This window comes from Gekko japonicus, unplaced genomic scaffold (assembly GCF_001447785.1).
Source record: "Gekko japonicus isolate JY-2015 unplaced genomic scaffold, Gekko_japonicus_V1.1 scaffold170, whole genome shotgun sequence".
Classification (NCBI taxonomy): domain Eukaryota; kingdom Metazoa; phylum Chordata; class Lepidosauria; order Squamata; family Gekkonidae; genus Gekko; species Gekko japonicus.
In genome coordinates this window covers 1180868-1204716 of record NW_015160212.1, presented here as the reverse complement: position 1 = coordinate 1204716, position 23849 = coordinate 1180868, and the positions used below count along the sequence as shown (strand labels likewise).

Sequence of the window (23849 nt, the reverse complement as noted above, 5' to 3'; positions counted from 1 at the left end):
CTGGACTGTTTTGGATTGCTAGCTATTGGAGGGGGGACGTGCAGATCTGTCCTCACAGAGGAGGGAGAGCTTGTACCTGAATAAACTTGGTCTTAAAGGTGCCACTGGACTGTTTTGGACCGGGGGGGCCACTGCGACTTACCTGGCTGCTTCTTGCTCTGACTGAGGGCTGCTGGGAGCAGGGGGTGGGGCTTGTTGCATGTGCCTGCCCCCTGGGCTCTTTACTGCCGGAGCTCTGCTCCTGTGTGCTCCTGCATGAAATGACCACTGTTTAAATGACTAATGCAAAACATGACCAGCATGTTATTTTTTAAGTTACTTATTTATTTACTTCATTTATACCCCACCTTTCTACTCAGTGGGGAGACCCAAAGCAGCTTACAACATGGTTTACCACTCCTTTGAGGGAGTGTGTGACTGGCCCAAGGCCCCCCAGCCGGCTTCCATGGCCAAGTGGCAGGGTTGCCAGCTCTGGGTTGTGAAATACCTGGAGATATTGGGGGGCGGGGCCTGGGGAGGGGAGGGGCCTCAGTAGGGGTCCAGTGCCACAGAGCCCACCCTCCCGAGCAGCCATTTTCTCCAGGGGAGCTGATCTCTGTTGTCTGGAGATTGGTTGTAATCGTGGGGGATCTCCAGGCGCCACCTGGAGGTTGGCAATGAATGGGGATTTGAACTTGAGTCTCCCAGGTCCTAGTCTGACATTTGAAACACTACACCACATTGGGTGCAGTCAGACGGCGTGCTGGGAGCGGTTTAAATTGCTCCGGCCCCGATGCGGTCTTTTTTAACCCGGAGAATCACGATCAGACTCACCTCCTTGCTCTGGATCGCTGCGCAGCCACATCGCTTCCCGCTGTCCACACGCGTGCTTCGCTGTTGTTTCTCTCTCTCTCTCTCTCTCTCTCAGTTTGGGCATGCGCACAGGCAGCCATCTGTAGAACTAAAATTTTTGTGCGTGTGCAGAACAGCGATTTCCACTTCAACCCGACTGATGTAACACTTCCCTTTAAACGTTTACCCCGAAAATGGCCTCCATGAGATCCCGAACTCATCTAAATGCTAAAACTAGACACCGTTTAAACATTGTTTTTAATAACGCAGTGGCGGACCTCTGCCTATGCGCACACCGACAACGCTTTTTAAAAAATGGCGGGCAAAAAGCGGAAGCCTCGGGCAGCTTTTGAGCGGGGAGGGGGGTTTAAACCAGAAGTGACTCGACACTGCAGGAGCGATCAGACATCAGAAAAGTGCGGCTGGAACTGGAGAATCAGGAAAACACCACTTGGGCACCTGGTAACAAAATACTCCGGGTTAAAGCGGTTTTGAGCCGGAAAGCGACGGCTGGGGACCGGAGGCAGATGTTGACTGTCTGATTGCGCAGATAAAATCCATTTCTGAGGCGGGCCGAAAGCGGACTAAACGGCCCGTCTGACTGCACCCATTGGGTCTCTTAAAAGCACAGGCCCAAAAAAGGAGATTCGAAGCGAAAGAATATCGCTCTCACGAACCACACCTCACAGGTAAAAGAGGGACTTTTGAAAAGCTTTGGATCCTACACACCAGACATTCATTCACAGCCCCAAAAAAGCACAGGCCTCAAGCAATCTCTAGTGTTTAAAACCTCTGCCTGATAAGATCAGCTGATATAGCATGTCATTTATTCACCCTGGTCTCCTGATTCCCCCACCCTTCAAGGCAAAGTTTTTCAGCATAAGTCATCAAACCAGTGTGAATTAAAGTTCTTCCGTTCAGGTATTTCAAAATGAGGTTTGACAGGAGGTTTTGTGGTTTTCCTGTTTTCGCCGTTTCAGAATCCCTCTGATGAAATTTGTGTTGGGTTACGGAGAATGTCATGCAGGGAGCTCGGGTGATCTGCCCCTTTCCTCTAGATGATAACGTGAAACAATCCGCGTTGGGGGGTGGCATTGCAAGTGGGTGAATCCTCATAGGGCTTTAGGGACTTGGGAATGTTCAGTCTGGAGGAGAGGAGGTTGAGAGGGGACCAGGAGTGCTCTCTTGAAGGATTTGAAGAGCTGTCACTCAGAGGAGGCGCAGGGAGCTGTTCCTGGAGGAGAGGACTCGCAATAACGGGTTTAAATTAAGGGCGGGAAGGTGCCGGCTAGATCTTAGGAAAGACTTTTTGACAGAGTTGTGCAAGAGTGGAATCTGCTGCCTGGGGAGGTGGTGAGCTCCCCCTCCCTGGCAGTCTTCAAGCAGCGTCTGGACAAACACTTGTCAGGGATGCTCTTGGCCGATCCTGCGTTGGGCAGGGGGTTGGACTGAATGGCCTTTAGGGCCCCTTCCAGCCTCTGTGATTCTATGATTCTGTGATCATAAGAATCACGGTCCAGTTGGGAAGTCATCGGATCCCAGCCCATACTCCCTGCCCAGGTTCCAGGTGCCTTTGTAGTTTAAAGAAGAGATTTTAAAAATTATTATTAAGCCATTTTCCACCCTCAAGTCAAGACAGACAAAAGAGAAGTCTGAATCTTTATAAAAAAAAAAAAAGCAGGGCCAATCCTCAGACCGAGAAGAAGAGATTTTTATACCCCGCTTTATTCTACCAACTCTGGGGAAACCTTTACCTTATTCTACCTCCTAGAGTCTCAAAGCAGCTTACAATCTCTTCCCGTCCTCCAAAGCTATTGGATATCTTAGGGTGCGGTCACACATGCCAGATAAAACGGGCGGGCGGGAGCAAGGCTATTTCCTCTGGAAGAATTCGACCCGCAGTTGTGAGATCACACCTCCCGTCGAAGCTGTGGGTGATCAGTGTGTGATCAGATGCAACTGCAGGTGAGTTGGGGGGGGGGTTGCTGTTTGTTCCCGATGCACTTAAACAGGGAATTGATGGATTGCATCTCAGCACTGAGGACTCCCTATGGAGTGTGTGATGATGGACATACTGAGAAGGGGGGAAAACAACGGCGCGGAGATGGGATGGCCTGATCAGACCATCCTGACGGCATGAGAGTGCGCTGGAGCGATCAGATACAGGAAAGTCTGTCTGTGGCCCATTGCAACCCGTTTGCTACCGGAATTCCCCCGGTGTCTTTTAACTCCACTTCTGCAGCGGAGCAGAACAGGTTGCTGATGGCTGCGGGGCGCTTCCCAGATGATGATGTTGTCTGATCGCGCCCTTTAAATCCGCCTGGAATTCAAACATATGTCAGGTCTAATTGTGCCTACGATCGCAGCCTTATTCTGCTTCTCCCTGCCGCATCTGAGATTTCTCCACAGCCATTCACTTTCCAGCTTTTATTTTCCTAGACACGAGGGCTAGAACCTCCTCTTGTGTTTAAAGCCGCCCTGAGCCCGCTCGCGGGGAGGGTGGGGTATAAATACAACACAATAAATAAATAAAATAAAGGAACACTGAGAGTTCCAAGAAGGCAGGATTGCATTCTAACACTAGATGCCGTATTTGCAGAAGTGGCGGCATTTGCTCTGCGTGATCTGCCTTTGAGCCCCAGCAGGAAAGGCGGGCTATAAATAACGTAAATAAAGAGATACGCACAACCCAGCTCTCGGTGCCAGCGGCTCTTCTGCAGCGTGTTCTTTTCTCATTTTAGGGCTCTTGGACAATGGCGGAATCGACACGAAACCACTGCCCAGAGAGGTGAAAGTTTACTTGGCCACAGCTGCCTCTACGCCGTACTGTGGTGAGTAGCCAAATGGCACATCCAGGAGGCCTGGGGTAGGGCTGCCAGGTCGGGATTGGGAGATCCCTGGAGATTGGAGGGTGGGGTTTGGGGAGGGCGGGGTTTGGGGAGGGGAGGGACTTCCGCAGGATGTGAAGGCCTAGACGCCTTCCTCGAAAACACCCGTTTTCTCCAGGGGAGTTGATCACTGTCGTCTGGAGATCAGTTGTAATACTGGGAGATCTCCAGGCCCCACCTGGCAGTCAAAAACGCAACCTGGGGGCTTGGTTGTGGGGTGTGCCTGTGATGTTATTCTAGGGAGACCACCCAGAATGCAGAATCCCATAGACAACCAGGATAGGGTTGCCACGTCTTGCCTGCGTCCCAGTAGGGGGCTCCAGCCTGACTCCCAGGGTCTTCTGGTGTGTATGTGAAGTGCATGCTCTGCAATGACATCATCCGGAAGTGACATCATTGCTCCGGGCATGTTATTCAGGGGACGCTCTAGCATTTGGGTAAAAAACTCTATGGTCACCATAGAGGTTTTACCCAAATGCTAGAGCATCCTCCACATGATGTGCTGGGCACGTCGGGCACAATGGGGCTATTCAGGGGCGGGGCTCCCCCGCTGGCCAGAGGCAGATTGGGGCCCCCGAAAGTGGGAAAATTCCTGCCCCCATCGGGGGGATGGCAACCTTAACCCAGGATTCGATAACACTTGCTTTCTCTGCACTTGAAGAGACTGAATGTGTGGATGGACTCTACTGAAAAACACTGTGTAAGGCAGGGGTCCCCAATGTGGTGTCCATGGGCGTCATGGTGCCCCCCCATCATCTTTCCTGGCACCCATCCACTCTTTTTAGAATGTGGGTAGGGCCAACTGGGGCTCTTGCCCAGCAAGGCTTCTGGCTGCCCATTGGAGATTTGATTGGCTGTGGCAAGAGCTGCCATCAAACCACCAGGATCTTCAGTGTGCGACTGAAGGTAAGCTGTGGCAGCCATTTTGTGGCTGGCTCTGCCTGCCGTGGCCGCCATTTTGTAGCAGCTGCTTTGTGACTGTGCCCGCCACGCTGTGTCAGAAATCCCGAGGTGCCCACAGGCTCGAAAAGGTTGGGGAGGACAGACCCCTGGTGTAAGGGGATGGAAAGAGGTAGCTCTTCCTGAGATCCGTGACGGCCCGTTCACACATGCTGATTGTCACATGCCATAATCATCGTCAAACCGGCTCTGAGAGTGTGTCTCCTCTGCTGTGGACCAGGTCTGTACCTCAGGAAAGCCACTCAACTGGAGACTGGTTCTTAGGAACCAAGTGTCCTTGACATCCACTTCCTGTCACAGATTTACTTGCTTCCTGGGATCGAGCTTCAAAGGAACAGGAACGTCTGCCACCAGAATAAGAACTGCTGAACAGGCAGGTTTCAAAGACTTACAGCGCTCAGGGCCGGGAATGTAGAACCGAGAGTTTTTTACAATGAAAAATTCCTTCCCTTGTCACGAGTGAGCTAGTCAAATTCTCCTCCACACAGAGGAATACCACTGGGTTTGTTTTTTCCCCTTCCTACATCCTGGGTGGTTGCACAAAAGATGTAGCAGACTTCTGTTAATTCCAGCCGCACAGACCATTTAGTGTGGCTCTCTCTATTGCTTAGTGCACCACAGCCTGGTTGAAGTTCGTTTGCAGCAGAGGAGAACGTCGGATACCAGCATTGAGATCAATTTCTGGGGCAGAAACTCGACCTTTAGCATCACCATCACTGTGTAAGTAACTGTGGATGATTGCAATGTTCCTCCGCTGTCTTTGTCCCTTTTTCTCTGCTGGGAAGGGCTTTTTCTGCTGCATGTTACTGAGAGGGGTCGTGGCTCAGTGGTAGAGTCTCTGGTTTGCATGCAGAAGGTCCCAGGTTCAGTCCCCGGCATCTCCAGTTGAGAGGACCAGGTGGAAGGTGATGTGGAAGTCCTTTGCCTGAGATCCTGGTAGAGCTGCTGCCAGTCTTAGTAGACAATATTGACTTTGATGGACCAAGGGTCTGATTCAGTATAAGGGAGCTTCATGTGTGCTCAGTTGCCTATCTGCACAAAGTGTCATTATAGCAGTAGCACGGAAGGCCAGATAGGTTGATCATTTATTTATTATCAGTTTGGTGTAGTGGTTAGGAGCGCGGACTTTAATCTGGGAGAACCGGGTTTGAATCCCCAGTCCGCCACATGCAGCTGCTGGTGTGACCTTGGGTCAGTTACAAGTTTTCTCAGAGCTGTTCTTTTGAGAGCAGTCCTCGAAAGAGCTCTCTCAGCCCCACCTACCTCACAGGGTGTCTGTTGTGGGGAGGGGAAGGGACAGGAGATTATAAGCCGCTCTGAGACTCCTTCCGATAGTAAAGTGTGGGGTATAAATCCAATTTCTTCTCTTCTCTCTTCATCAATTAGTTAAAAAAATTTTTTGGCCCTGATTGTAGCCTGAATGCAGAATAAAAGGGTACAAGATACACAAGTGGGGCCCATTGCGACCAGGCGCGTTTCAGCCAAAGTGGCCTTCTTCAGTGGTCAAGCCATATTTGTACCTATAGGCTCAATGATACAACAATGAGACAATAAATAAATCAACAGAGGACCAAAAAAGGAGTTTTGTAGTTACAATCAATTGACGCAAGGCCTATGAATATTGGTGAGGCCTTGTGTCATGGTCAGATATAGGTGTCCTGAATAGTATTACTTATTGTAAGCCTTCCTATTTTGATCCAGAAGATACAATCAAATCAGAGCCAACGTACAAAAATGCTGTAACTCTACAGGCTACCATTGATCCCATAATTGTTTTTAACTAATTGATAATAAATACATGTAGTTTTGATAATAATTAAGAATAGATTCTTTTGAACTATGGTGCTGGAGAAGGCTCTTGAGAGTCCCTTGGACTGCAAGGAGGTCAAATCAGTCAATCTTAAAAGAAATGGACCCTGACTTTTCCCTGGAAGGCCAGATACTGAAGCTGAAGCCCAAGTACTTTGGCCACCAAATGAGAAGGGAGCACTCACTGGAGAAGACCCTGATGCTGGGGAAGATCGAAGGTAACAGAAGAAGAGGACGACAAAGGATGAGATGGTTAGACGGTGTTATCATCAGGGGTCATTTCGTAGCAAAAGAGGTGCAGGAGCTCATTAGCATAACTCATTAGCATAACTCATTTGCATATGCCACACCCCCTGACATCACCGGAAGTGTGTCAGAAGGCAACACCCACTGCTCAGGCTCCACTGGACTGTTTTGGATTGCTAGCTATTGGAGGGGGGGGAACGTGCAGATCTGTCCTCGCAGAGGAGGGAGAGCTTGTACCTGGGTAAAACATGGCCTTGAAGGTGCCACTGGACTCTTTTGGACCAAGGGGCCGGGGGGGGCTCTGCAACTTACCTGGCTGCTTCTTGCTCTGACTGAGGGCTGCTGGGAGCAGAGGGTGGGGCTTGTTGCATGTGCCCACCCCCTGGGCTCTTTACTGCCGTAGCTTCGCTCCTGTGGGCTCCTGCAGGAAATGACCCCTGATTATCAGTGCAACGAACATGAAATTAAGCAAACTCCGGAGCATGACGGAAGACAGGAGGACCTGGCGTGATGTGGTCCACGGGGTCGCGAAGAGTCGGACTCGACTGTTCGACTGAACAACAACAACAAAGTTATAGTTTTTAGTCATTGGCCCTCTAGTACGTATGTAACTAAACTTCCAGGTGCTGGATTCATTTGTTTTGGGTTAAGTCTCCCCCCCCCGCTCCCCCCCCCGCTCCCCCCCCCCAGTCCCTGGAGCCAAACCTGCCGGAAGCTAAGACCAAGTGGCAGGGTCTTATGTAGAGTTGTTAAGAGAACTTCTCTTAATTCTTCTCTACCCACTTTCTCCCTGAAATCCAGCAGTCCTTCACTTTTCCTGTTTTCGGATATTTGGAGTCAGTTTTGTAATCCATTCCGTTTTGATCAAAGAGAAATTCAAAGAGATACGGGCAGGAAGAGGTTCAGGCTGAATTTCAGAATTTCACCCTGTAGATATTCAGAGGCAGTCAGTAGTGCGCTCCCAAACGTCCTGTCCTCCAGCTACAGCGCCACCCAGTGGTGCTTGACATAAAGCAACCACAAGAGCGGATGATGAAGGCACTAATTCAATTTTTTTTTATTAATACGGTCATTGACCAAATACATAAAAGAACCGAAAAGACATCAGCCGGTAAAACAGTAAAATGCATACAGACGCTATCCAGAAAAACAAACATTAAAATGTTAGGAATAAAATTAAAATATTACTAGATAATTTAAAAATTCTATTTAAGTATAATATTCACTATCTAACTGCTAATAGCTTGTCTCCAGATTTTGATCGCCTGCATGGCAAATCTTGCCATGTTTAAAGCAGTTTCCTGCTCTTTGTCAGCCAGCAACTTATCTAGGTAAAATCTTTCATTTCTCCCAGGGAATCGAGAACAAATCGGGGTTATGTAAATGTCTCTAATACTTTGATACATTTTACATTCGAACATCATATGTTCCCTCGTTTCTACCTTCCCCTCTCCACAGATACACAATCTTTCCTCATAAGGTTGTCTTTTGTATTTACCTTCTAAAACTGCAGATGGAAGCATATCGGCTCTGAGCAGGGTAAATGCTATAGTCAGGTTTATCTAAGTTTTGTAAATATACCATTGGATTAACAGGTTTAATATTAAGAGATTCTATAGTGCCACCCTGGATTAAAGAAATAGAACTTAAATTGGGCTATTACGGACTTTCTAAGCAATTCCTGGTTAATATGGATTATAATCGAGTAAAAAAACCCTGTTAAGCAAAGAATCGTGGATGTTGAAAGGCAACATGATTTGAACTTGATAAAGCGATATCTGCCAGGAAGGGTGGGACCAAATAAGGTAACACAAGAGCGGAGGTTACCAAGGGTCAATGTGGGCAGCTGTTGTGGTCTGAAGCAATACAGCAAAGGTAGAGTCCAATGGCACCATTAAGCCCAACACATTTTTATTCAAGATGTGAGCTTTCGTGTGCATGCACACTTTGTCAGGCAATGGAATCCCGTTTCATCGTCCGACAAAGTGTGCGTGCACACGAAAGCTCACATCTTGAATAAAAATTTGTTGGGCTTAAAGGTGCCACTGACTTTGTTACCAAAGGGTATATCAGTTTCTCTTCAAAGAGAAATCAAAGAGAAACGAAGGAGAAATTTTCGAAGAAAGAGATTACGAGGAATCAGTGGCTAAATACTTGGGAAAAGACATTCCACTCCCCATAACAATATTAGTTTTCTAGCATGTGTGGTTGCCAGATCCAGGTTGGGAGACCCCTGGAGATTTGGGGATGGAGCCTGGGGAAGACAGGGACCTCAGTGGGGTGCAATGCCATAGAATCCACCCTCCAAAGCATCCGTTTTCTCCATGGGAACGGATCTCTGTAGTCTGGAGATGAGCCGTAATTCTGGGGGGTCTCCAGGTCCCACCTGGAGGCTGAAGCAACCCGAGCTGCAGTGTTAGGAGACTCTAGTAACAAATAAATATACACTGCAAAAACCTTTTAGCAAACCAATGTGTTCTATTTATGGTAATCATTTAGTAAAGTGCATAGTGTATCATTGTTTCATCCTAGTCAGGTATAAAATATTCATTACATTCAATAAGCAATAACATTCAATACATACAGACTGCTAACTACCAGACAATTTTGCATCAGTGTTTTAAAAGTCAAGCCCCAACAGGAGTTTCTAGAATTATAAGCCCGCTTCTTCTTGCATGAAGTCTTCCAAAAAGGGGGACAGCCTTCTTGTATGGATGTTTTTTGCCGGTCCTACAAAAGACACATTATGCAGCTAACATTCATGGATGGAGTACTCCTGTCATTCTCAAAGCTGCATTTGTTACTCCAGTCCCGTAGCTAAGGACTTTTTACGGAGGGGGCCGTCTGCTAATCCAATCAAAGGCTCCAGGGCAAGGGCTGCAGCAGCCACAGCCTCCGGGTCCAGCTCCCGCCCCCCAAGGAGCCCCAGTGCCTCTTCCCACAGCACAGCACCAGGGACAGCCTCTGAAACCACTGCCCTTGTCCTCCCTGCCAACAGGCTGACAGGCAATCAGGGGGAGTTGGGGTAGGGGAGCCGAGGCTCAGGAAGAGGCCCCATAAAAACTGCTAGGGGGGCAGGCCCCGTGGGCCCTGCATTAGCTACGGGCCTGTATTAGACCCAGCTGGAGGCTGGCATGTGGTATCCCTAGTGTATAGCCAAGAAGCAGTTGCAGCAGCTCTCTTCTGCTACCTCCCCCCCCCGGGAATCTGTCCCCCACTTGAAACCCAGGAGCTCATCCCCTTCCCCGATCTATAAACCTAAAAAGACATAATTATGATGTGAGTTTGTGTCTACATTCATGAGTTCTTCCAGGAGTTAATAACTGAACTCTGGCAGCCAAACAAAAGTGTATTTAGCAGACGCAAAAAGGCACCTGTGCTTACTCACTTCCCTTGCTGGACTTTGCAGGCCCAAGCTGGAGACCGTGGGCAAAAGCCTGGCGATTCACTCCACACCATTGTGCCAGATGGAGAGAGTGGCATTCCTCTACCACCCCAAGAGCTGGAGAAGGAGCAAGGAGGCAGATCCAGTTGTCCACCAGTTTTGTGCTGCTCCCCTTCCTGTGGATCCGAGGTAAGCGAGAAGGAACCACGAGAGCCAGTTTGGTTTAGTGGTTGGGAGCGCGGACTCTAATCTGGGAGAACCAGGTTTGATTCCCCACTCCTCCACATGCAACTGCTGGGTGACCTTGGGCAAGCCATAAGTTCTGTCAGAGCTGTTCTCTCAACAACAGATCTCAAAGAGCTCTCTCAGCCCCACCTACCTCACAGGGTGTCTGTTGTGGAGAGGGGAGGGGAAAGGAAATTGTAAGCTGCTCTGAGACTCTGAGTGAAGGGTGGGGTATAGATCCAATCTCGAATCTCAAGCACAAATACTGGATGGGGGATACGTTTCTGGGCAGTAGTGTATGCGAAAGAGATCTTGAGGTAAGGGTGGGCTGTAAACTAAATATGAGCAGTGGGTGTGATGCAGTGGCAAAAAAGGCAAATTCAGTCTTGGGTTGTATTAAAAGGGCCATAGCATCGGAATCGCAGGAGGTCATAGCCCCGCTGTATGCTGCCTTGGCCAGGCCGTACCTGGAGTCCTGTGTGCCATTCTGGAGGCCTCACTTCAAAAAGGATATGGACAAAATCGAGAGTGTGCATAAGAGAGCGACGAGGATGATCGGGGGTCTGGAGACTGAGCCCCAGAGGTCATTTCCTGCAGGAGCGGTGCTCCGCCAGTAAAGAGCCCAGGTGGCGAGCACATTTGCTACTCTTCAGTCTTCTGGTACAGCAGCTGAATTTAATGACAGGTTACGTATCACATCTGAGGTCCTTAAGAACTCTCGGGTGTATACCATCAGGACCTGGAGACTATCGTTTTTTAATTTCCTTAGCAGGTGTAGAACTACACCTCTGGTCACCTCAATTTGACTCAGTTCTTCAGACTCCCCTCCTGAAAGTAGGGGTTGTGGCACTTTCCACAGTGAATGCAGAACCAAAGCTTCTCTGCCATCTCCCCATCTACCTTCAGCAATCCCTTTATTCCTTTGTCATGCAAAGGCTTCTGGATGTATTTTTTTAAAAATGTGTATTTTGGTGTAGGAGTAAGGAGCATGGACTCTAATCTGGGAGAAACGGGTTTGATTCCCCACTCCTTCACATGCAGCTGCTGTTGTGGCCTTGGGTCAGTTACAAGTTCTCTCAGAGCAGTTCTCGAAAGAGCTCTCTCAGCCCCACCCACCTCACAGGGTGTCTGCTGTGGGGAAGGGAAGGGAAAAGGAGTTTGTAAGCCCCTCTGAGACACCTTCGGGTAGTGTAGGGCAAGGGTATCCATTCAATCTCTTCTTCTCCTTTCCTATACTAAAATAAGTTTAAAAACGTATCTTTGGGGTTTTTTTATATAACATTTTTATTTTTACAACAAATACACAAGACAAACAAACAAAAAAGGAAGGTATTGTAGGGCAATTGATGCTTTGGTATGCCTGCACCTTCACCTTTTTAAAGGACTCCTTTGGCTTTGTTACCATCCCCCTAACTGAAGAGATGCCAACCTCCAGGCGGGGCCTGGAGATATCCAGAAATGATGACTGATCTCCAGACGACAGAGATCAGTTCCCTGGAGAAAATGGCTGCTCTAGAGGGTGGACTCTATGGGCCCTATACCCCGCTGAGGCCCCTTCTCTCACCAAACGCTGCTCTCCCAGGCTCCACCCCTCAAATCTCCAGGAAATTTCAACCTAGACTTGGCACTCCTGTGTCTAACTTCACCCTGTTCCTCTTGCAGTGAGAAGATGTTCTGCCTGACTCAGACGATGACCCTGACCGGAAAAAACAGCCCTTCCTATGACTTGGCCATGGCGTGTCCGACTACCACAGCGCCCCCAGTGGATACAGAGACAATGACAGAACCCTGGTGATAAAGTGTGCCAGAAGCTGGTTTTGCTCACCTTCTCTGCCCTGAAGATAGAGGCCCGGCAATGTTGCTTATGTCTGTTTGAACCACACCGACTGCACCTACAATGCCTGTGTGTCTCCACCCAAAGCCACAGAATTTTTACAATCAAGAAGACATAGGGTCGCCAGGTCCTTCCTAGTCCCCGGTGGTGGTGGGGCTTTGAGGGGCATTCTTGGAGGAGGCGGGGACGTCCCCAACATGATGACATCATGAAAAAGTGATGTCATCATGCTGGGGACTGGCACCCCATGTGCCTCTACTCCAAGCGGCAAATTCACCGCCTGGAGTTCAGGCGCGCCCTCCCCCACTTCTTGCCCAAAGCATTTAAAGCACGGTTGTCGAACTCATTTGTTATGAGGGCCGGATCTGACATACATGAGACCTTGTTGGGCTGGGCCGTGTGTGTCATAAAATGTAATGCCAGGTAGTGGAATCATTGCTCTCAGGGCTTTTTTTGTAGCAAAAGCCCAGCAGGAACTCACTAGCATATAATAGGCCACACCCTGACACCACAGTTTATTAGCATATTAGGCCGCAGCCCCGTGTTGCCAGAAATGTGGTCATCCAGCCACACCCACCTTTTGCTTCTTATTCTGTTTACCTTGTTTGTTGACAAAACCCAGGGCCTTTTTTTGTAGCAGGGACTCCTTTGCATGTTAGGCCACACACGCCTACTGTAGCCAATCCTAATGAGTTTCTGCTGTTGGGTGTGGCCTATTATGCTAATGAGTTCCTGCTGGGTGTGGCCAACTCAGGAGCCAGCCGGAACTCCGTTCCTGTGTGTTCCTGCCCAAAAATAGCCCTGATTGCTCTGAATGATTGCATCAAAATGTCTGTGCTGTTGCAATCTTGAGTATGCTGTTCAGGTGTGTATCTGTAAGCTGCAAACCCACGATGATGCAGCGGCAGCAGAACTGGAAGAAGAAGCAGAAGACAGACAGTTCCGCTGTGGGCCTGATAGGAGCTCTCCGGGGGCCTAATCTGGCCCCTGGGCCGCATGTTTGACACCCCTACTTTAAATGGTCCCTTTAAGCAGTTAATTTGCCGCTTGAAGTTCAGGCGCCCCCCTCGCTTCTTGCCCAAAGCATTTAAAATGCTTTGGGCAAGAAGGGGGGGGGGCTGAACTTCAAGTGGAGAATTTGCTGCTAGGAGTTCAGGGGTGTGACCAGCAGCTGCCCCTCTCCCTTCCCTCCTGCAAGATTTAAATGGCCTTCCAGCCAATTCCTGGGATCTTTACTGCCGGAGCTCCGTTCCTGTGCGCTCCTGCAGGAAATGACCCCTGCTTCTAAGTATTACCCCCACAACATGCAATCTGCAGTAGCCATGATGTGCCCAATTCTCTTTCATCCAGTGAAACAGGAGATGTGGAGATATTTTATTTTTGCATGCCTGTGTGTGCTGTTTCATGAAGGGAGAACTACTACCGATTTCTCCAATGCTAGCAACCCAATGCCTTCCATTTTGATTTGAACGTTTCCACAGACCCCTAAAGCCCCTCCCCACACTCCTCCCTTGCTGGTGCCGGCCGTTCACCGGAAAGCCCCTTTGCCTCAGAAATGGAGCCCCTTTCTCCCCCTCGCTGCCTCCACAGGCACTTCTCCATCCAGGAGGCAGGACATGGCCAACCTCCGCTTCTTCCTGGCCCTTTCAAAAGTGTTCCCAACAAGACACACATGACCTGTGGCGGTCTCCGTCCCTCTCGTGAGAGGTCCGAGGCCATAGCGGCCATCTTGGCCAGTGTCTTCCACATTTCTGCTCAGTGACTGCCACTGTCTACCGCAGCAGACAGAGCCCTAAAGGTGAGCATCTTTTCCAGTTAGATGGTCAGCCCCGTTCAGGTGAGATGCTCAGACAGATTTCACGGACAACCCCCCCCCCCAAGAGTACCCTCCCAGGCCACAGTTTGGGAAACGCTGAACTGACAGGCCCTGAGCAGAGAGCCAGGACCTTTGACTAGCTACACCATTGTCTTTCCACGACGTTTAATGACAGAACCCCGTGCCAAGTGTTCGAGAATACAGACTCGCCGAGAAAGCCGGTGCCGATCCACAAGCTGTGGGAAGGTGTCCTACCAACACACGCCGGTCTCATGCAGGTGCTTCAAAGAGTGTCATGCAGGTGTCTGTGAAACGCACACACTGACACACGAATAATGAACACTGTTTGGATCAGACATGGGCGACTGGTTGTGCGGGGGCGGCCTTTGCAGTCCCAAGTGGTCATTCCCTAGAGTTCTGGGGTCTGAGTGGGAGCCAGCGGGGCTCGCCCTTTGGCGAGGGCCTGGCGATTGTTTCTTGGGAGGCTTCCGGAGGCTGCAAGAAGAAGAGAGAGACTGTTATTCCCTTCTGGAATCAGTTGAACCAATCCTATAAACCAGGGGTGTAGAACTCATTTTGTTATGAGGGCCGGATCTGACATAAATGAGGCCTTGTTGGGCTGGGCCACGTGTGTCATAAAATGTAATGCCAGGTAGCAGAGATAGAAACTTTATAAAGGACACAAACACAAAGGGTTTTTTTTACTTAAAATAAAAACAGGCTTAAAACATCAGCACTCTTGCAATATTTTGTTTATTGAACAGTGTCTGATAACTGACACCTCTTGCTCTGAATTCTTGCATCAAAATGTCTGTGCTGTTGCAATCTTGAGGATGCTGTTCAGGTGTGTATATGTAAGCTGCAAACCTACGATGACGCAGCCTGAGCTGCATGTTTGACATCCCTGCTATAAACCCAGTACATCTGCAGGAAAACTTCAGGGCCAGTGGAATCACAGTTCCTTTGCAGAGGCTTCCAACCTGCCAAGTGTTTTTAGAAGGTAGAGGGGGTCAGGTGAGGCTTTTGCCAGCAAGGCTTCTGATTGGCCACTGGAGATTTGATGGGCTGTGCAGATTTTTACAAACATTGCTTTGGCAGCAGCTGCCACCTGAGGGAAGCGAAATAGTTAAAATGATGAGCTGAAGCAGCTGTAAATGTGTAGAACAATGGCAGGATTATGGGCATTACTGAAGAGCAGAGGCAGAAGCAGCAAACTCTGAGATAAGATGGGAAGGGTGTGTGTGTGTAAAGAATTTGAATGGTAAGCAATACCCTTGGCCAAACAGAGCACTAACCAACCACGCACGCGTAATACATTCATTAGTATTATTTAGCCCACCCTGAATACTTAATTAGCTAATTTAAATGCACGCGAGTGGGCGTCAATGTGGCAAATGGGGTTCAATGTGGCAAGTGATGCACATTGGGGTCTGAACTGGCAGAGACTGACCAAGAGAGAGATCTTGGAGTCGTAGTAGATAACTCAATGAAAATGTCAAGACAGTGTGCAACTGCAATAAAAAAGGCCAACGCTATGCTGGGGATTATTAGGAAGGGAATTGAAAACAAATCAGCCAGTTTCATAATGCCCCTGTATAAATCGATGGTACGTCCTCATTTGGAGTACTGTGTACAGTTCTGGTCACCACACCTCAAAAAGGATATTATAGCGTTGGAAAAAATGCAGAAAAGGGCAACTAGAACGATAAAAGGGTTGGAAGACTTTCCCTATGAGGAAAGGTTGTGACATGATCAAGGTTTATAAGATTATGCATGGGATAGAGCAGGTAGAGAAAGAGGTACTTTTCTCCCTTTCTCACAATACAAGAACTTTTCAGTTCCAGGAATTTCCTATAAGCAAACAAGGTCTTATTTTGCTTTTTAAATTTTTTCTCCCAGGATGCTCCTCCCTCCCCATCATCCTTCCACCAGTTACCAGGTGCTGCCTGGCGACCCTAACTGGGAACTGGTCTCCATTAACTGGAGATTTAAAAAAACAAAAAAAAAATGGAGATCAGTTATAATTCCAGGAGGTCCCCAGGCCCCACCTGGAGGTTGGCAACCTCCAGCTGTGACATTTTGCAACAAGAGCTTCTAGTCTGAATTTGAGGCAAGCCAACCCTAACCCTAACCCTAACCCTAACCAGAATTGTTTTCAGAAGCTGATGCTGAATTCTGAGAACTTGGGCTCAGTGTCCATTAAATGCATTCACTGGGTTCCCCCCCCTCCACACTTTCAAGTTGATTCAGGTGCAGAATCCCTTCTTTCCTCCCATGAGTCACCACAACAACCAGGATGCCAACACCGTCTGGTATTGGGCACTAAGAGGCAGTAACTTCTTGGCACATCTGGTGGTGGAGAGTGCTGTCAAGTTGCAGCCAGCCTATCATGACCCTGTAGGGTTTTCAAGGCAAGAGACGTTGAGAGATGGTTCGCCATTGCCTCCCTCTGCGTCATGACCCTGGTATTCCTCAGAAGTCTCCCATCCAAATACTAGGCTGCTTAGCTTCCAAGATCTGACAAGACCGGGTTAGTCTCAGCCATCTAGGCCAGGGCCCTGGTATGTCTAGGTACCCAAATCTCACACGACCTGGGCCGGGATAATCTAATAAGACAAGAAGGGCTGCACCCATCCACCTGAAGCCAATGAGCTACGGGTTGAGCAGGAGGACGGTGGACACGGCATGCCGGACAGATCAGCCACACACACTTGGGTTTCCTTCTAGAGGCACAAAGAGTACTTACTTCCTTACACAGGGTGTCGTGTGCCCATGTTAGAAGTGCCCTCACTTCATATACTCCCCTTCGCTCAAATAGTCCATAAAGGACCCCGTCAACTCAGCAAAATCTTCCAGTACAAGACTGGTAGAGTCCTCACCGGACAGGTCACTGTCAGGCCGAGGTTTCCTGACAAGGGCCGGGGGGGCAGTGGGAGGAGGTGCGCCAGAGGCCGGGGAGGCTGTCTGGACAAAGGTCGGCGGGCGTGAGGGCACGGGCGGCTCCTCGGGCTCAGCTGGCTCTTGCTCCACCTCGGCGTCTGAAGAGGCGGGCCCCAGGACGTGGTAGAGGCTGGGCAGACGGATGTCGAAGCGGAGGCCGAACTTGGCGAAAAGCTTTTCGTTCAAGGCGTACAGCTTCTCGGAGATGTCGTAGCCGAGGAGGACCGAGAAGAGACGGGCGATGTAACGCTCTCTGGCCAGCAACGAGTAGAGCTGCCTCCGCGGCCAAGTGACGAAGCTGCAGTCCGTCTCGGCTGTCAAGGTGACCTGCCGAGGGAAAGGGAAGCAGGGAGGTGATATTTGGGCTGAGAGGTGACAAAACTGCCATCTTACCTTCAGGATTACTGTCATCAGCTGGGAGTCATAGGAGGATTCCAAAGAGATGAGTTGGAAGAGATTTATACTGAATACCTGTGAAGCTGCCTTATTCAGGGGTCATTTTGTAGAAAAAGAGGTGCAGGGGCTCATTAGCATAACTCATTTGCATATGCCACACCCCCTGACATCACCAGAAGTGTGTCAAAAGGCAACACCCACCGCTCAGGCACCACTGGACTGTTTTGGATTGCCAGCTATTGGGGGGGGGGGAAGCGTGCAGATCTGTCCTCGCAGAGGAGGGAGAGCGTGTACCTGAATAAAACTTGGTCTTAAAGGTGCCAATGGACTGTTTTGAATGGCTAGCTATGGGGGGAGAACACGCAGATCTGCCCTCACAAAGGAGGGAGAGCTGGTCCGTGGAGGTGGGCCGGGGGGGGTGGGCTCTGCAACTTATCTGTCTGCTTCTTGTTCCTCATGGCCCGACTGAGGGCTGCTGGGAGCAGGGGGTGGGGCTTGTTGCATGTGCCCGCCCCCTGGGCTCCTTACTGCCGGAGCTCCGCTCCTATGTGCTCCCGCAGGAAATGACCCCTGCTTATACCGAATCAGACCATGGTCCATCAAGGCCGGTCTCGTCAACTCAAAATGGCAGCCACTCTCCAATGCCTCAGGTTGAGGTCTTTTAGCATTGACCCCTACCTAAGCCTTTTTAACTGGAGGCACCGTGGATTGAACCCACGCATGCCAAGCAGATGCTCTACCACTGAGCCATGATGGTGGTGGGAAGTACCTTCAAGTTTCAGCTGACTTATGGTGACCAGGTAGGGATTTCAAGGCAAGAGACATTCAGAGGTGGTTTGCCATTTCCTGCCTCTGCACAGTGTCCCTGGCAGGGCTTTTTTTCTGAGGGAACGCACCGGAAAGTTCTTTTTAAAAATGTTTAAAAGTTCATGAGTTTTTGGTATACAGATTGAAAGATTGAAAACTTCATTTCCCTTTTGAGAGTTCCGGCACCTCTTCCGCCCCCTGCCCCCCCCCCGGTCCCTGGTATTCCTTGGAGGTCTCCCATCCAAATACTAGCCAGGGCTGATCCTGCTTAGCTTCTGAAACTCACAAGATCAGGCTAGCCTGAGCCACACCCCCTCCCCAATTGAAGTTGCCTTATACTGAACCAAACCAGGGCTATTTTTGGGCAGGAACGCACAGGAACGGAGTTCCGGCTGGCTTCAGAGTTGGCCACGCCCACTACAGCTAAAACGTCTGTGCTCGTGGCTACAGAGGGAAGGCCTGGAGAACAACCCCCCTCGTGACTCCGAAGCAGGCAGGCAAGGGGGCGGGGCCTGGAAGGATCGAGGAGGCATTTAAGGGCCAGCTTGCCAGGCATCCCGCAGCCGTGGGGCAACTGGGCAAGTCAAGGGAAGACATGGGGGTGTGGCCTAATATGCTAATGAACTGTGCTGTTGGGGTGTGTGGCCTATTATGCTAACAAGTTTCTGCTGGGCTTTTTCTACAAAAAGAGCCCTGATACCAAACCATCAGTCCATCAAGGGCAGGATTGTCTATGTAGATTGGTAGCAGCTCTCCAGGGGCTCAGGTGGAGGTCTTTCACATCACCTACTGCCTTATTCTTAACTGGAGATGCCGAGGATTGAACCTGGGACCTTCTGCATGCCAAGCAGAGGCTCTGCTACTGAGCCACAGCCTCTTCTAAGCTACTTGGAAGAGACTCATTCTACTTGGAAATCCTGTCAGGCGAAGTTGCTGTTCAGTTGGGGGGGGGGCAGAGGTCATTTCGGGGGAGATCGTGGGCATAGGCGTAATCTTCGTGGGGGCGGCGGGGCTTCAGCCCCCGCCGAAATTTTCAGGAAGGTACTCAGCCTCCCCCGGGAGCCACCCTTGCTCCTAGCAAAGCAATGCCTCTGGCCCAGCCCCAGCCCCCCCCGGGAAATTGGAAAGTCTACACCCTTGATCGTGGGGGATCGCAGTTCCCCCGGGTGAGGTACGGGGGCGGGGCACATGACGAAGCCCCGCCCCCTGCTTCCGGCCGCCCCGCTTCCGGCCCTCATTCAGCCAGGAGGAGGCAGGAGAAGAGGGAGGGTAAGTTGCTTCCTCCCTGCCTCTCCCCACCCCTGCCTGCCTGGGGCCAGGGAAGGCCTTCGCGGGGCTTCCTTGCGCTCCCGCCGGCCTTGCAGGTCCACCGCAGGGCTCCTCATGGGGCTCGGTAGTAGAGCTGCAAGGCCAGCGGTGGCAGCCGGGACCGTTGGAGGCGGGGTGTGTGGCCTTATGACACACTTCCTGTGATGTCAGGGGGTGTGGCCTTATGACACACTTCTGGTGATGTCAGGGGGTGTGGCATATGCTAATGAGTTCCCCTAACTCTTTTTCTACGAAACGACCCCTGGGGGGGGCGCAATGCAAGGGGTTGAGGGGGACACACAAACTGGGGGAGGGATGGCATAAGAGGTCAAAAGCCAGTTTGGTGTAGTGGTTAGGAGCGCAGACTCTAATCTGGGAGAACCGGGTTTGATTCCCCAGTCCTCCTCCACATGCAGCTGCTGTGTGTTATCTTGGGTCAGTCAGTTCTCTCAGAGCTGTTCTCAGAGCTGTGCCAGTTTGGTGTAGTGGTTAAGTGCGCGGACTCTGATCTGGGAGAACCGGGTTTGATTCCCCACTCCTCCACTTGCACCTGCTGATGTGACCTCGGGTCAGTCACAAGCTCTGGCACAGCTGTTCTTGAAAAAGAGCAGTTTCTGTCAGAGCTCTCTCAGCCCCACCTACCTCACAGGGTGTCTGTTGTGGGGAGGGGAAGGGAAAGGAGTTTGTAAGCCGCTCTGAGACTCCTCTGGGTAGTGAAGGGCCATGGGGTATAAATCCAATCTCCTCCTCCTCCTCTTCTTCTTCTTCTTCAGGAGCTATTCTTGAGAGAGTTCTCTCAGCCCCGCCTCCCTCACAGGGTGTCTGTTGTGGGGAGGGGAAGGGAAAGGAGATTGTAAACTGCTCTGAGACTCCTTTGGGTAGTGAAGGGCGGGGTATAAATAATCCTCCTCCTTTTCCCTCCTCCTCACTGATAAATTCCTGTTTCTTCTGGTGTGTGTCTGTTACACATGTGTTTTCCTCCCTCTAGTGGTCAATTTGATATCACACTGCTTTTTTTGTAGCCTATCTCCCTGCAGATTTAAACTGCTGATTTTTATGCTAGAAAGAAAGCTGTGCGGTATCAAATTAGCTGTTAGGAGCAAAAAATGTGTGGAAAAGACACCCCCCCCCAAAAAAAAAGCTGGAACTTGGAGCAGGTCGCCTTTCATGTTATGTAACATTACCCCAGTGTCCTTTAAATTAATTCATTCATTTTTTAAACCACGACTCCAGGGTGGGGCAACTGGGAACAGAGCTGCACACAGCGACTTTCCTGCTCCTGCAGTCCCCCCCTTAGGCTACCAAATGTGCTCACCCTTTGAAATGTATTTGGAACTCCATACTTGTGGAAGGAGCAGGGCTGGTCCATCCATTAGACACGCCTAGGTGATCACCTAGGACACCAGAGATGGAAGGGCATCAAAACCAGCCCTGTTGTCGCCCCGTCCTCCTGCCTGTGGTGTTCAGTCCGCTAGGGTGGTGGTCAGCCCAAGAGGCCAAGCAACCCTACCATTTTCAGTATCCCCAATCTCACAGTATCCCTTCTGGGGCAAACTAGAAGTGACATCACGATGTTGGGGGATGGTTGCTCTTGCATGTGGATGGTTGCTCTATGGTTTTACCTCCCCCATGTTGACATCACTTCCAGTTTATAATTCTGGGAGAACTCCAGGCCTTACCTAGAGGTTCACAACCCTATGCCCTGCTGGGAGGTATGGCACCACAGCCAGCCACCGTGCCAGTTCCAGAGCAGGTAGCAAGAGTGGGGAGCCACTTCATCGCAGTGGGTGGGTGGGGAACAGTGGTGGCTACTGTATGGTGCCAGGGGTAGAAGCGTGCTCATTCACCCAGAGCCCCCAAATCCTTGGACCGGCCCTGGGGAGAAGCAGTGGGGGAAACAGATGACTTAGGGTGTTTTCACACACATTGAATCATGCCCTTTCAGTCCATTTTCGATGCACTTTAGCAATCGTTTGCAAGTGGATGTGGCTGTTCCACACAAGAACTTCCAGGTGTAAGGTGCATTGAAAGAGGTGTGGAACTGTATTATTCAACATGTGCGGAAGTGCCCGTAGATGAGGTTAAAGGCACTCTCCCCGCCACCAAGCATCTTTGAGTTTAAGCAATGCCTGGGGTCTTCTGGGCCGTTGAGAGGGTCTTGTTTCTTGTGGCCCGTTCTGTACTTCATTCCAACGAGGCCCAAAATAACAACTCATAAAAGCTCTGCAGAGGCTATTTTTGAAAAGTAGAATTTTTGCCCACAAGACTCCACAGCTTAGAGGGAACATTGGTTGGAAGTGTATGCGGTCGTCAGCGGCTCTGCATGAAGATAACGTTGGCTGATATTGCGGCTGATTGGTAAAGCTGTGGGGAGTGACTGGGTCATGTTTCCCCCCCGGGGAATTCTATACTTCGGCAGAGAAGAGGCTGGTTCTTGCACTGTATCTAGGGCTGCCAATCTCCAGGTAGCACCTTGAGATCTCCTGCTGTTACAAGTGATCTCCAGGCAGCCAAAATTAGCTCCCCTGGAGAAAACGGCTGCTTTGGAGAGTGGACTCTGTGGCACTGTACCCTACTGAGGCCCCTCCCCTCCCCAAACCCCGCCCCCTCCTCAGGCTCCACCTCCAGAATCTCTAGGTATTTCCCATCCCAGAACTGGCAACCCCAACCGTATCTGAGGCAGCCTCCCTGAGGAACCCTGGTGCAGAACGCTGGCAGGCACCCCTTTTCTCCCGGGGAACTGATCTCTTTTAGCTGAAGGCCACTTGCAATTCTGGAAGAACTCCAGCCCCTGGAGACTGGCAACCACAGAGGCGGGGTAGGGTTTGTGGCAGACCACACCGTCCTGTTGAGACATCTGGAGGCGGACGTTGGTGTCAGAAGGTGTGCTTTGGCATAGTTTGAGTAACTGACAGGAGGGGCTGTGGCTCAGTGGAAGAGCCTCCGCTTTGCTTGCAGAAGGTCCCAGGTTCAATCCCCGGCGTCTTTAGTTAAGGGGATCTGCTAGTAGTTGATGTGAAAGACCTCTGCCTGAGACCTTGGACAGCTGCTGCCAGTCTAAAGTGGAAACACTGCTCTTGATGGGCCAAAGGTTATGGGGAGGGCCCATGACTCAGTGGCAGAGCATCTGCTGGGCATGCAGAAGGTCCCAAGTTCAGTCCCCAACAGCTCCAATTAAAAGGACCAGGGAGGAGGTGATGTGAAAACCTCCAGTCTGAGACCCAGGAGAGCCACTGCCGGTCTGAGTAGACAATACTGACTTCGATGTTTACTATTAAAGTGGCTTCTTTTATTTTCCTGTCATTAAATATACGGAAGAAATTAATCTCGGCTGCTCCTACAGGAATTTTAGCCAGACTATAATTAGTCTACATTTTAGCGTTCAGTTCTTTTATTGTACATTTTACATTTTACTATATATATTTTAAATGCTGTTTATTTTATTTTGCTATGCTGGAATGTTTTAATTCTCTGTCTCGATGTGAATTGTGTGTAGGCGGTTATTTGTGGGGTTGTTATGGCCGACGGCTACGACAAATAAATATTTTGACTTTGACAGTATTCGTTGCATTACATCGAAGAGTTTAAGATTAGGGTTTGTGGTGGCAACAATGAGGAAGTGTGGTCAGTTCTGACTTTGATGGACTGAGGGTCTGATTCCAATATAAGGCAGCTTCATGTGTTCAGTTTCCTGTCGGATCGGACTCAGAGGGTCGCTGTTGGAGACCTGGACCGATTTCACACAAGAGCTGCGCTGCGGTCGCACCTCCCTGTGCCCCGCTTCTATTGGTCAATTTCCCACTCAGAGCTGCGCAGCCGCATTTTGATCTGTGGCTTCGCCCGATTTCCCCCGCGGTTTTGTGATCCTCAAAAAACAGGATCACAAAACTGCCAGTAAAATCGGGCGAAGCCATGGGTCAAAATGTGGCCACGCAGCTTCGAGTGGGAAATTGACCAATGGAAGCAGGGCACAGGGAGGCGCGACCGCGGCGCAGCTCTTGTGTGAAATCGGTCCTGTTGTCGTTCCATTGGCATTCGACTCGTCCGGCCTGGCTTCACAGGGTTCATTTTCATCTCCCCTGCTATGTCATCGACATATTAAGCTCGTGGGGGAGAGAACAACTGTGATTTTGGAGTTGAGTTTCATTGGGGTTGCCTTCCTTCAGAAATAAATAGCATGAAAATGTCCCACTGTGACTGGAGAGGCTTTCCTGGGTTCACTTCGGCCGGCTCTGGGTTGGGAAATGCCTGTAGGCCCGGAGGGTGGAGCCTGCGGAGGGCTTGGGGAGGGGAGGGGCCTTGGCAGGGTGCCCTGCCCCAGAGTCCACATTCCACAGCAGCCGTTTCCTCCAGGGGAGTCGATCTCGAGTGCCTTACAACACTGGAAGAGCTCTACACCCCCCC

At 50.3% G+C, this 23849-nt stretch overlaps 2 protein-coding genes across 3 annotated transcripts in view; one reads left to right on the top strand and one right to left on the bottom strand.

Annotated features, from left to right (window-relative positions):
• The window catches only part of PLA1A (phospholipase A1 member A), a 39668-nt gene extending 27126 nt beyond the window's left edge, over positions 1-12542 (top strand). Inside the window, exons 8-11 of the mRNA XM_015409997.1 lie at positions 3573-3662; positions 5291-5399; positions 10144-10308; positions 12007-12542. Of these exons, the coding sequence (XP_015265483.1) occupies positions 3573-3662; positions 5291-5399; positions 10144-10308; positions 12007-12139 (497 nt within the window). The 3' untranslated portion in view covers positions 12140-12542. The remainder of the gene's footprint in view (positions 1-3572; positions 3663-5290; positions 5400-10143; positions 10309-12006) is intronic.
• An 861-nt stretch (positions 12543-13403) lies between these two features.
• The window catches only part of POPDC2 (popeye domain containing 2), a 23335-nt gene continuing 12889 nt past the window's right edge, over positions 13404-23849 (bottom strand). The window contains exons 3-4 of one of the 2 annotated variants that reach the window (XM_015409976.1): positions 16874-17261; positions 13404-14489 (exon numbers count right to left, since the gene is read on the bottom strand). In XM_015409976.1, the coding sequence (XP_015265462.1) occupies positions 14404-14489; positions 16874-17261 (474 nt within the window). In that variant the 3' untranslated portion in view covers positions 13404-14403. Of the gene's footprint in view, positions 14490-16740; positions 17262-23849 lie in introns of both variants that reach the window. The other variant, XM_015409969.1, reaches the window with a different exon arrangement.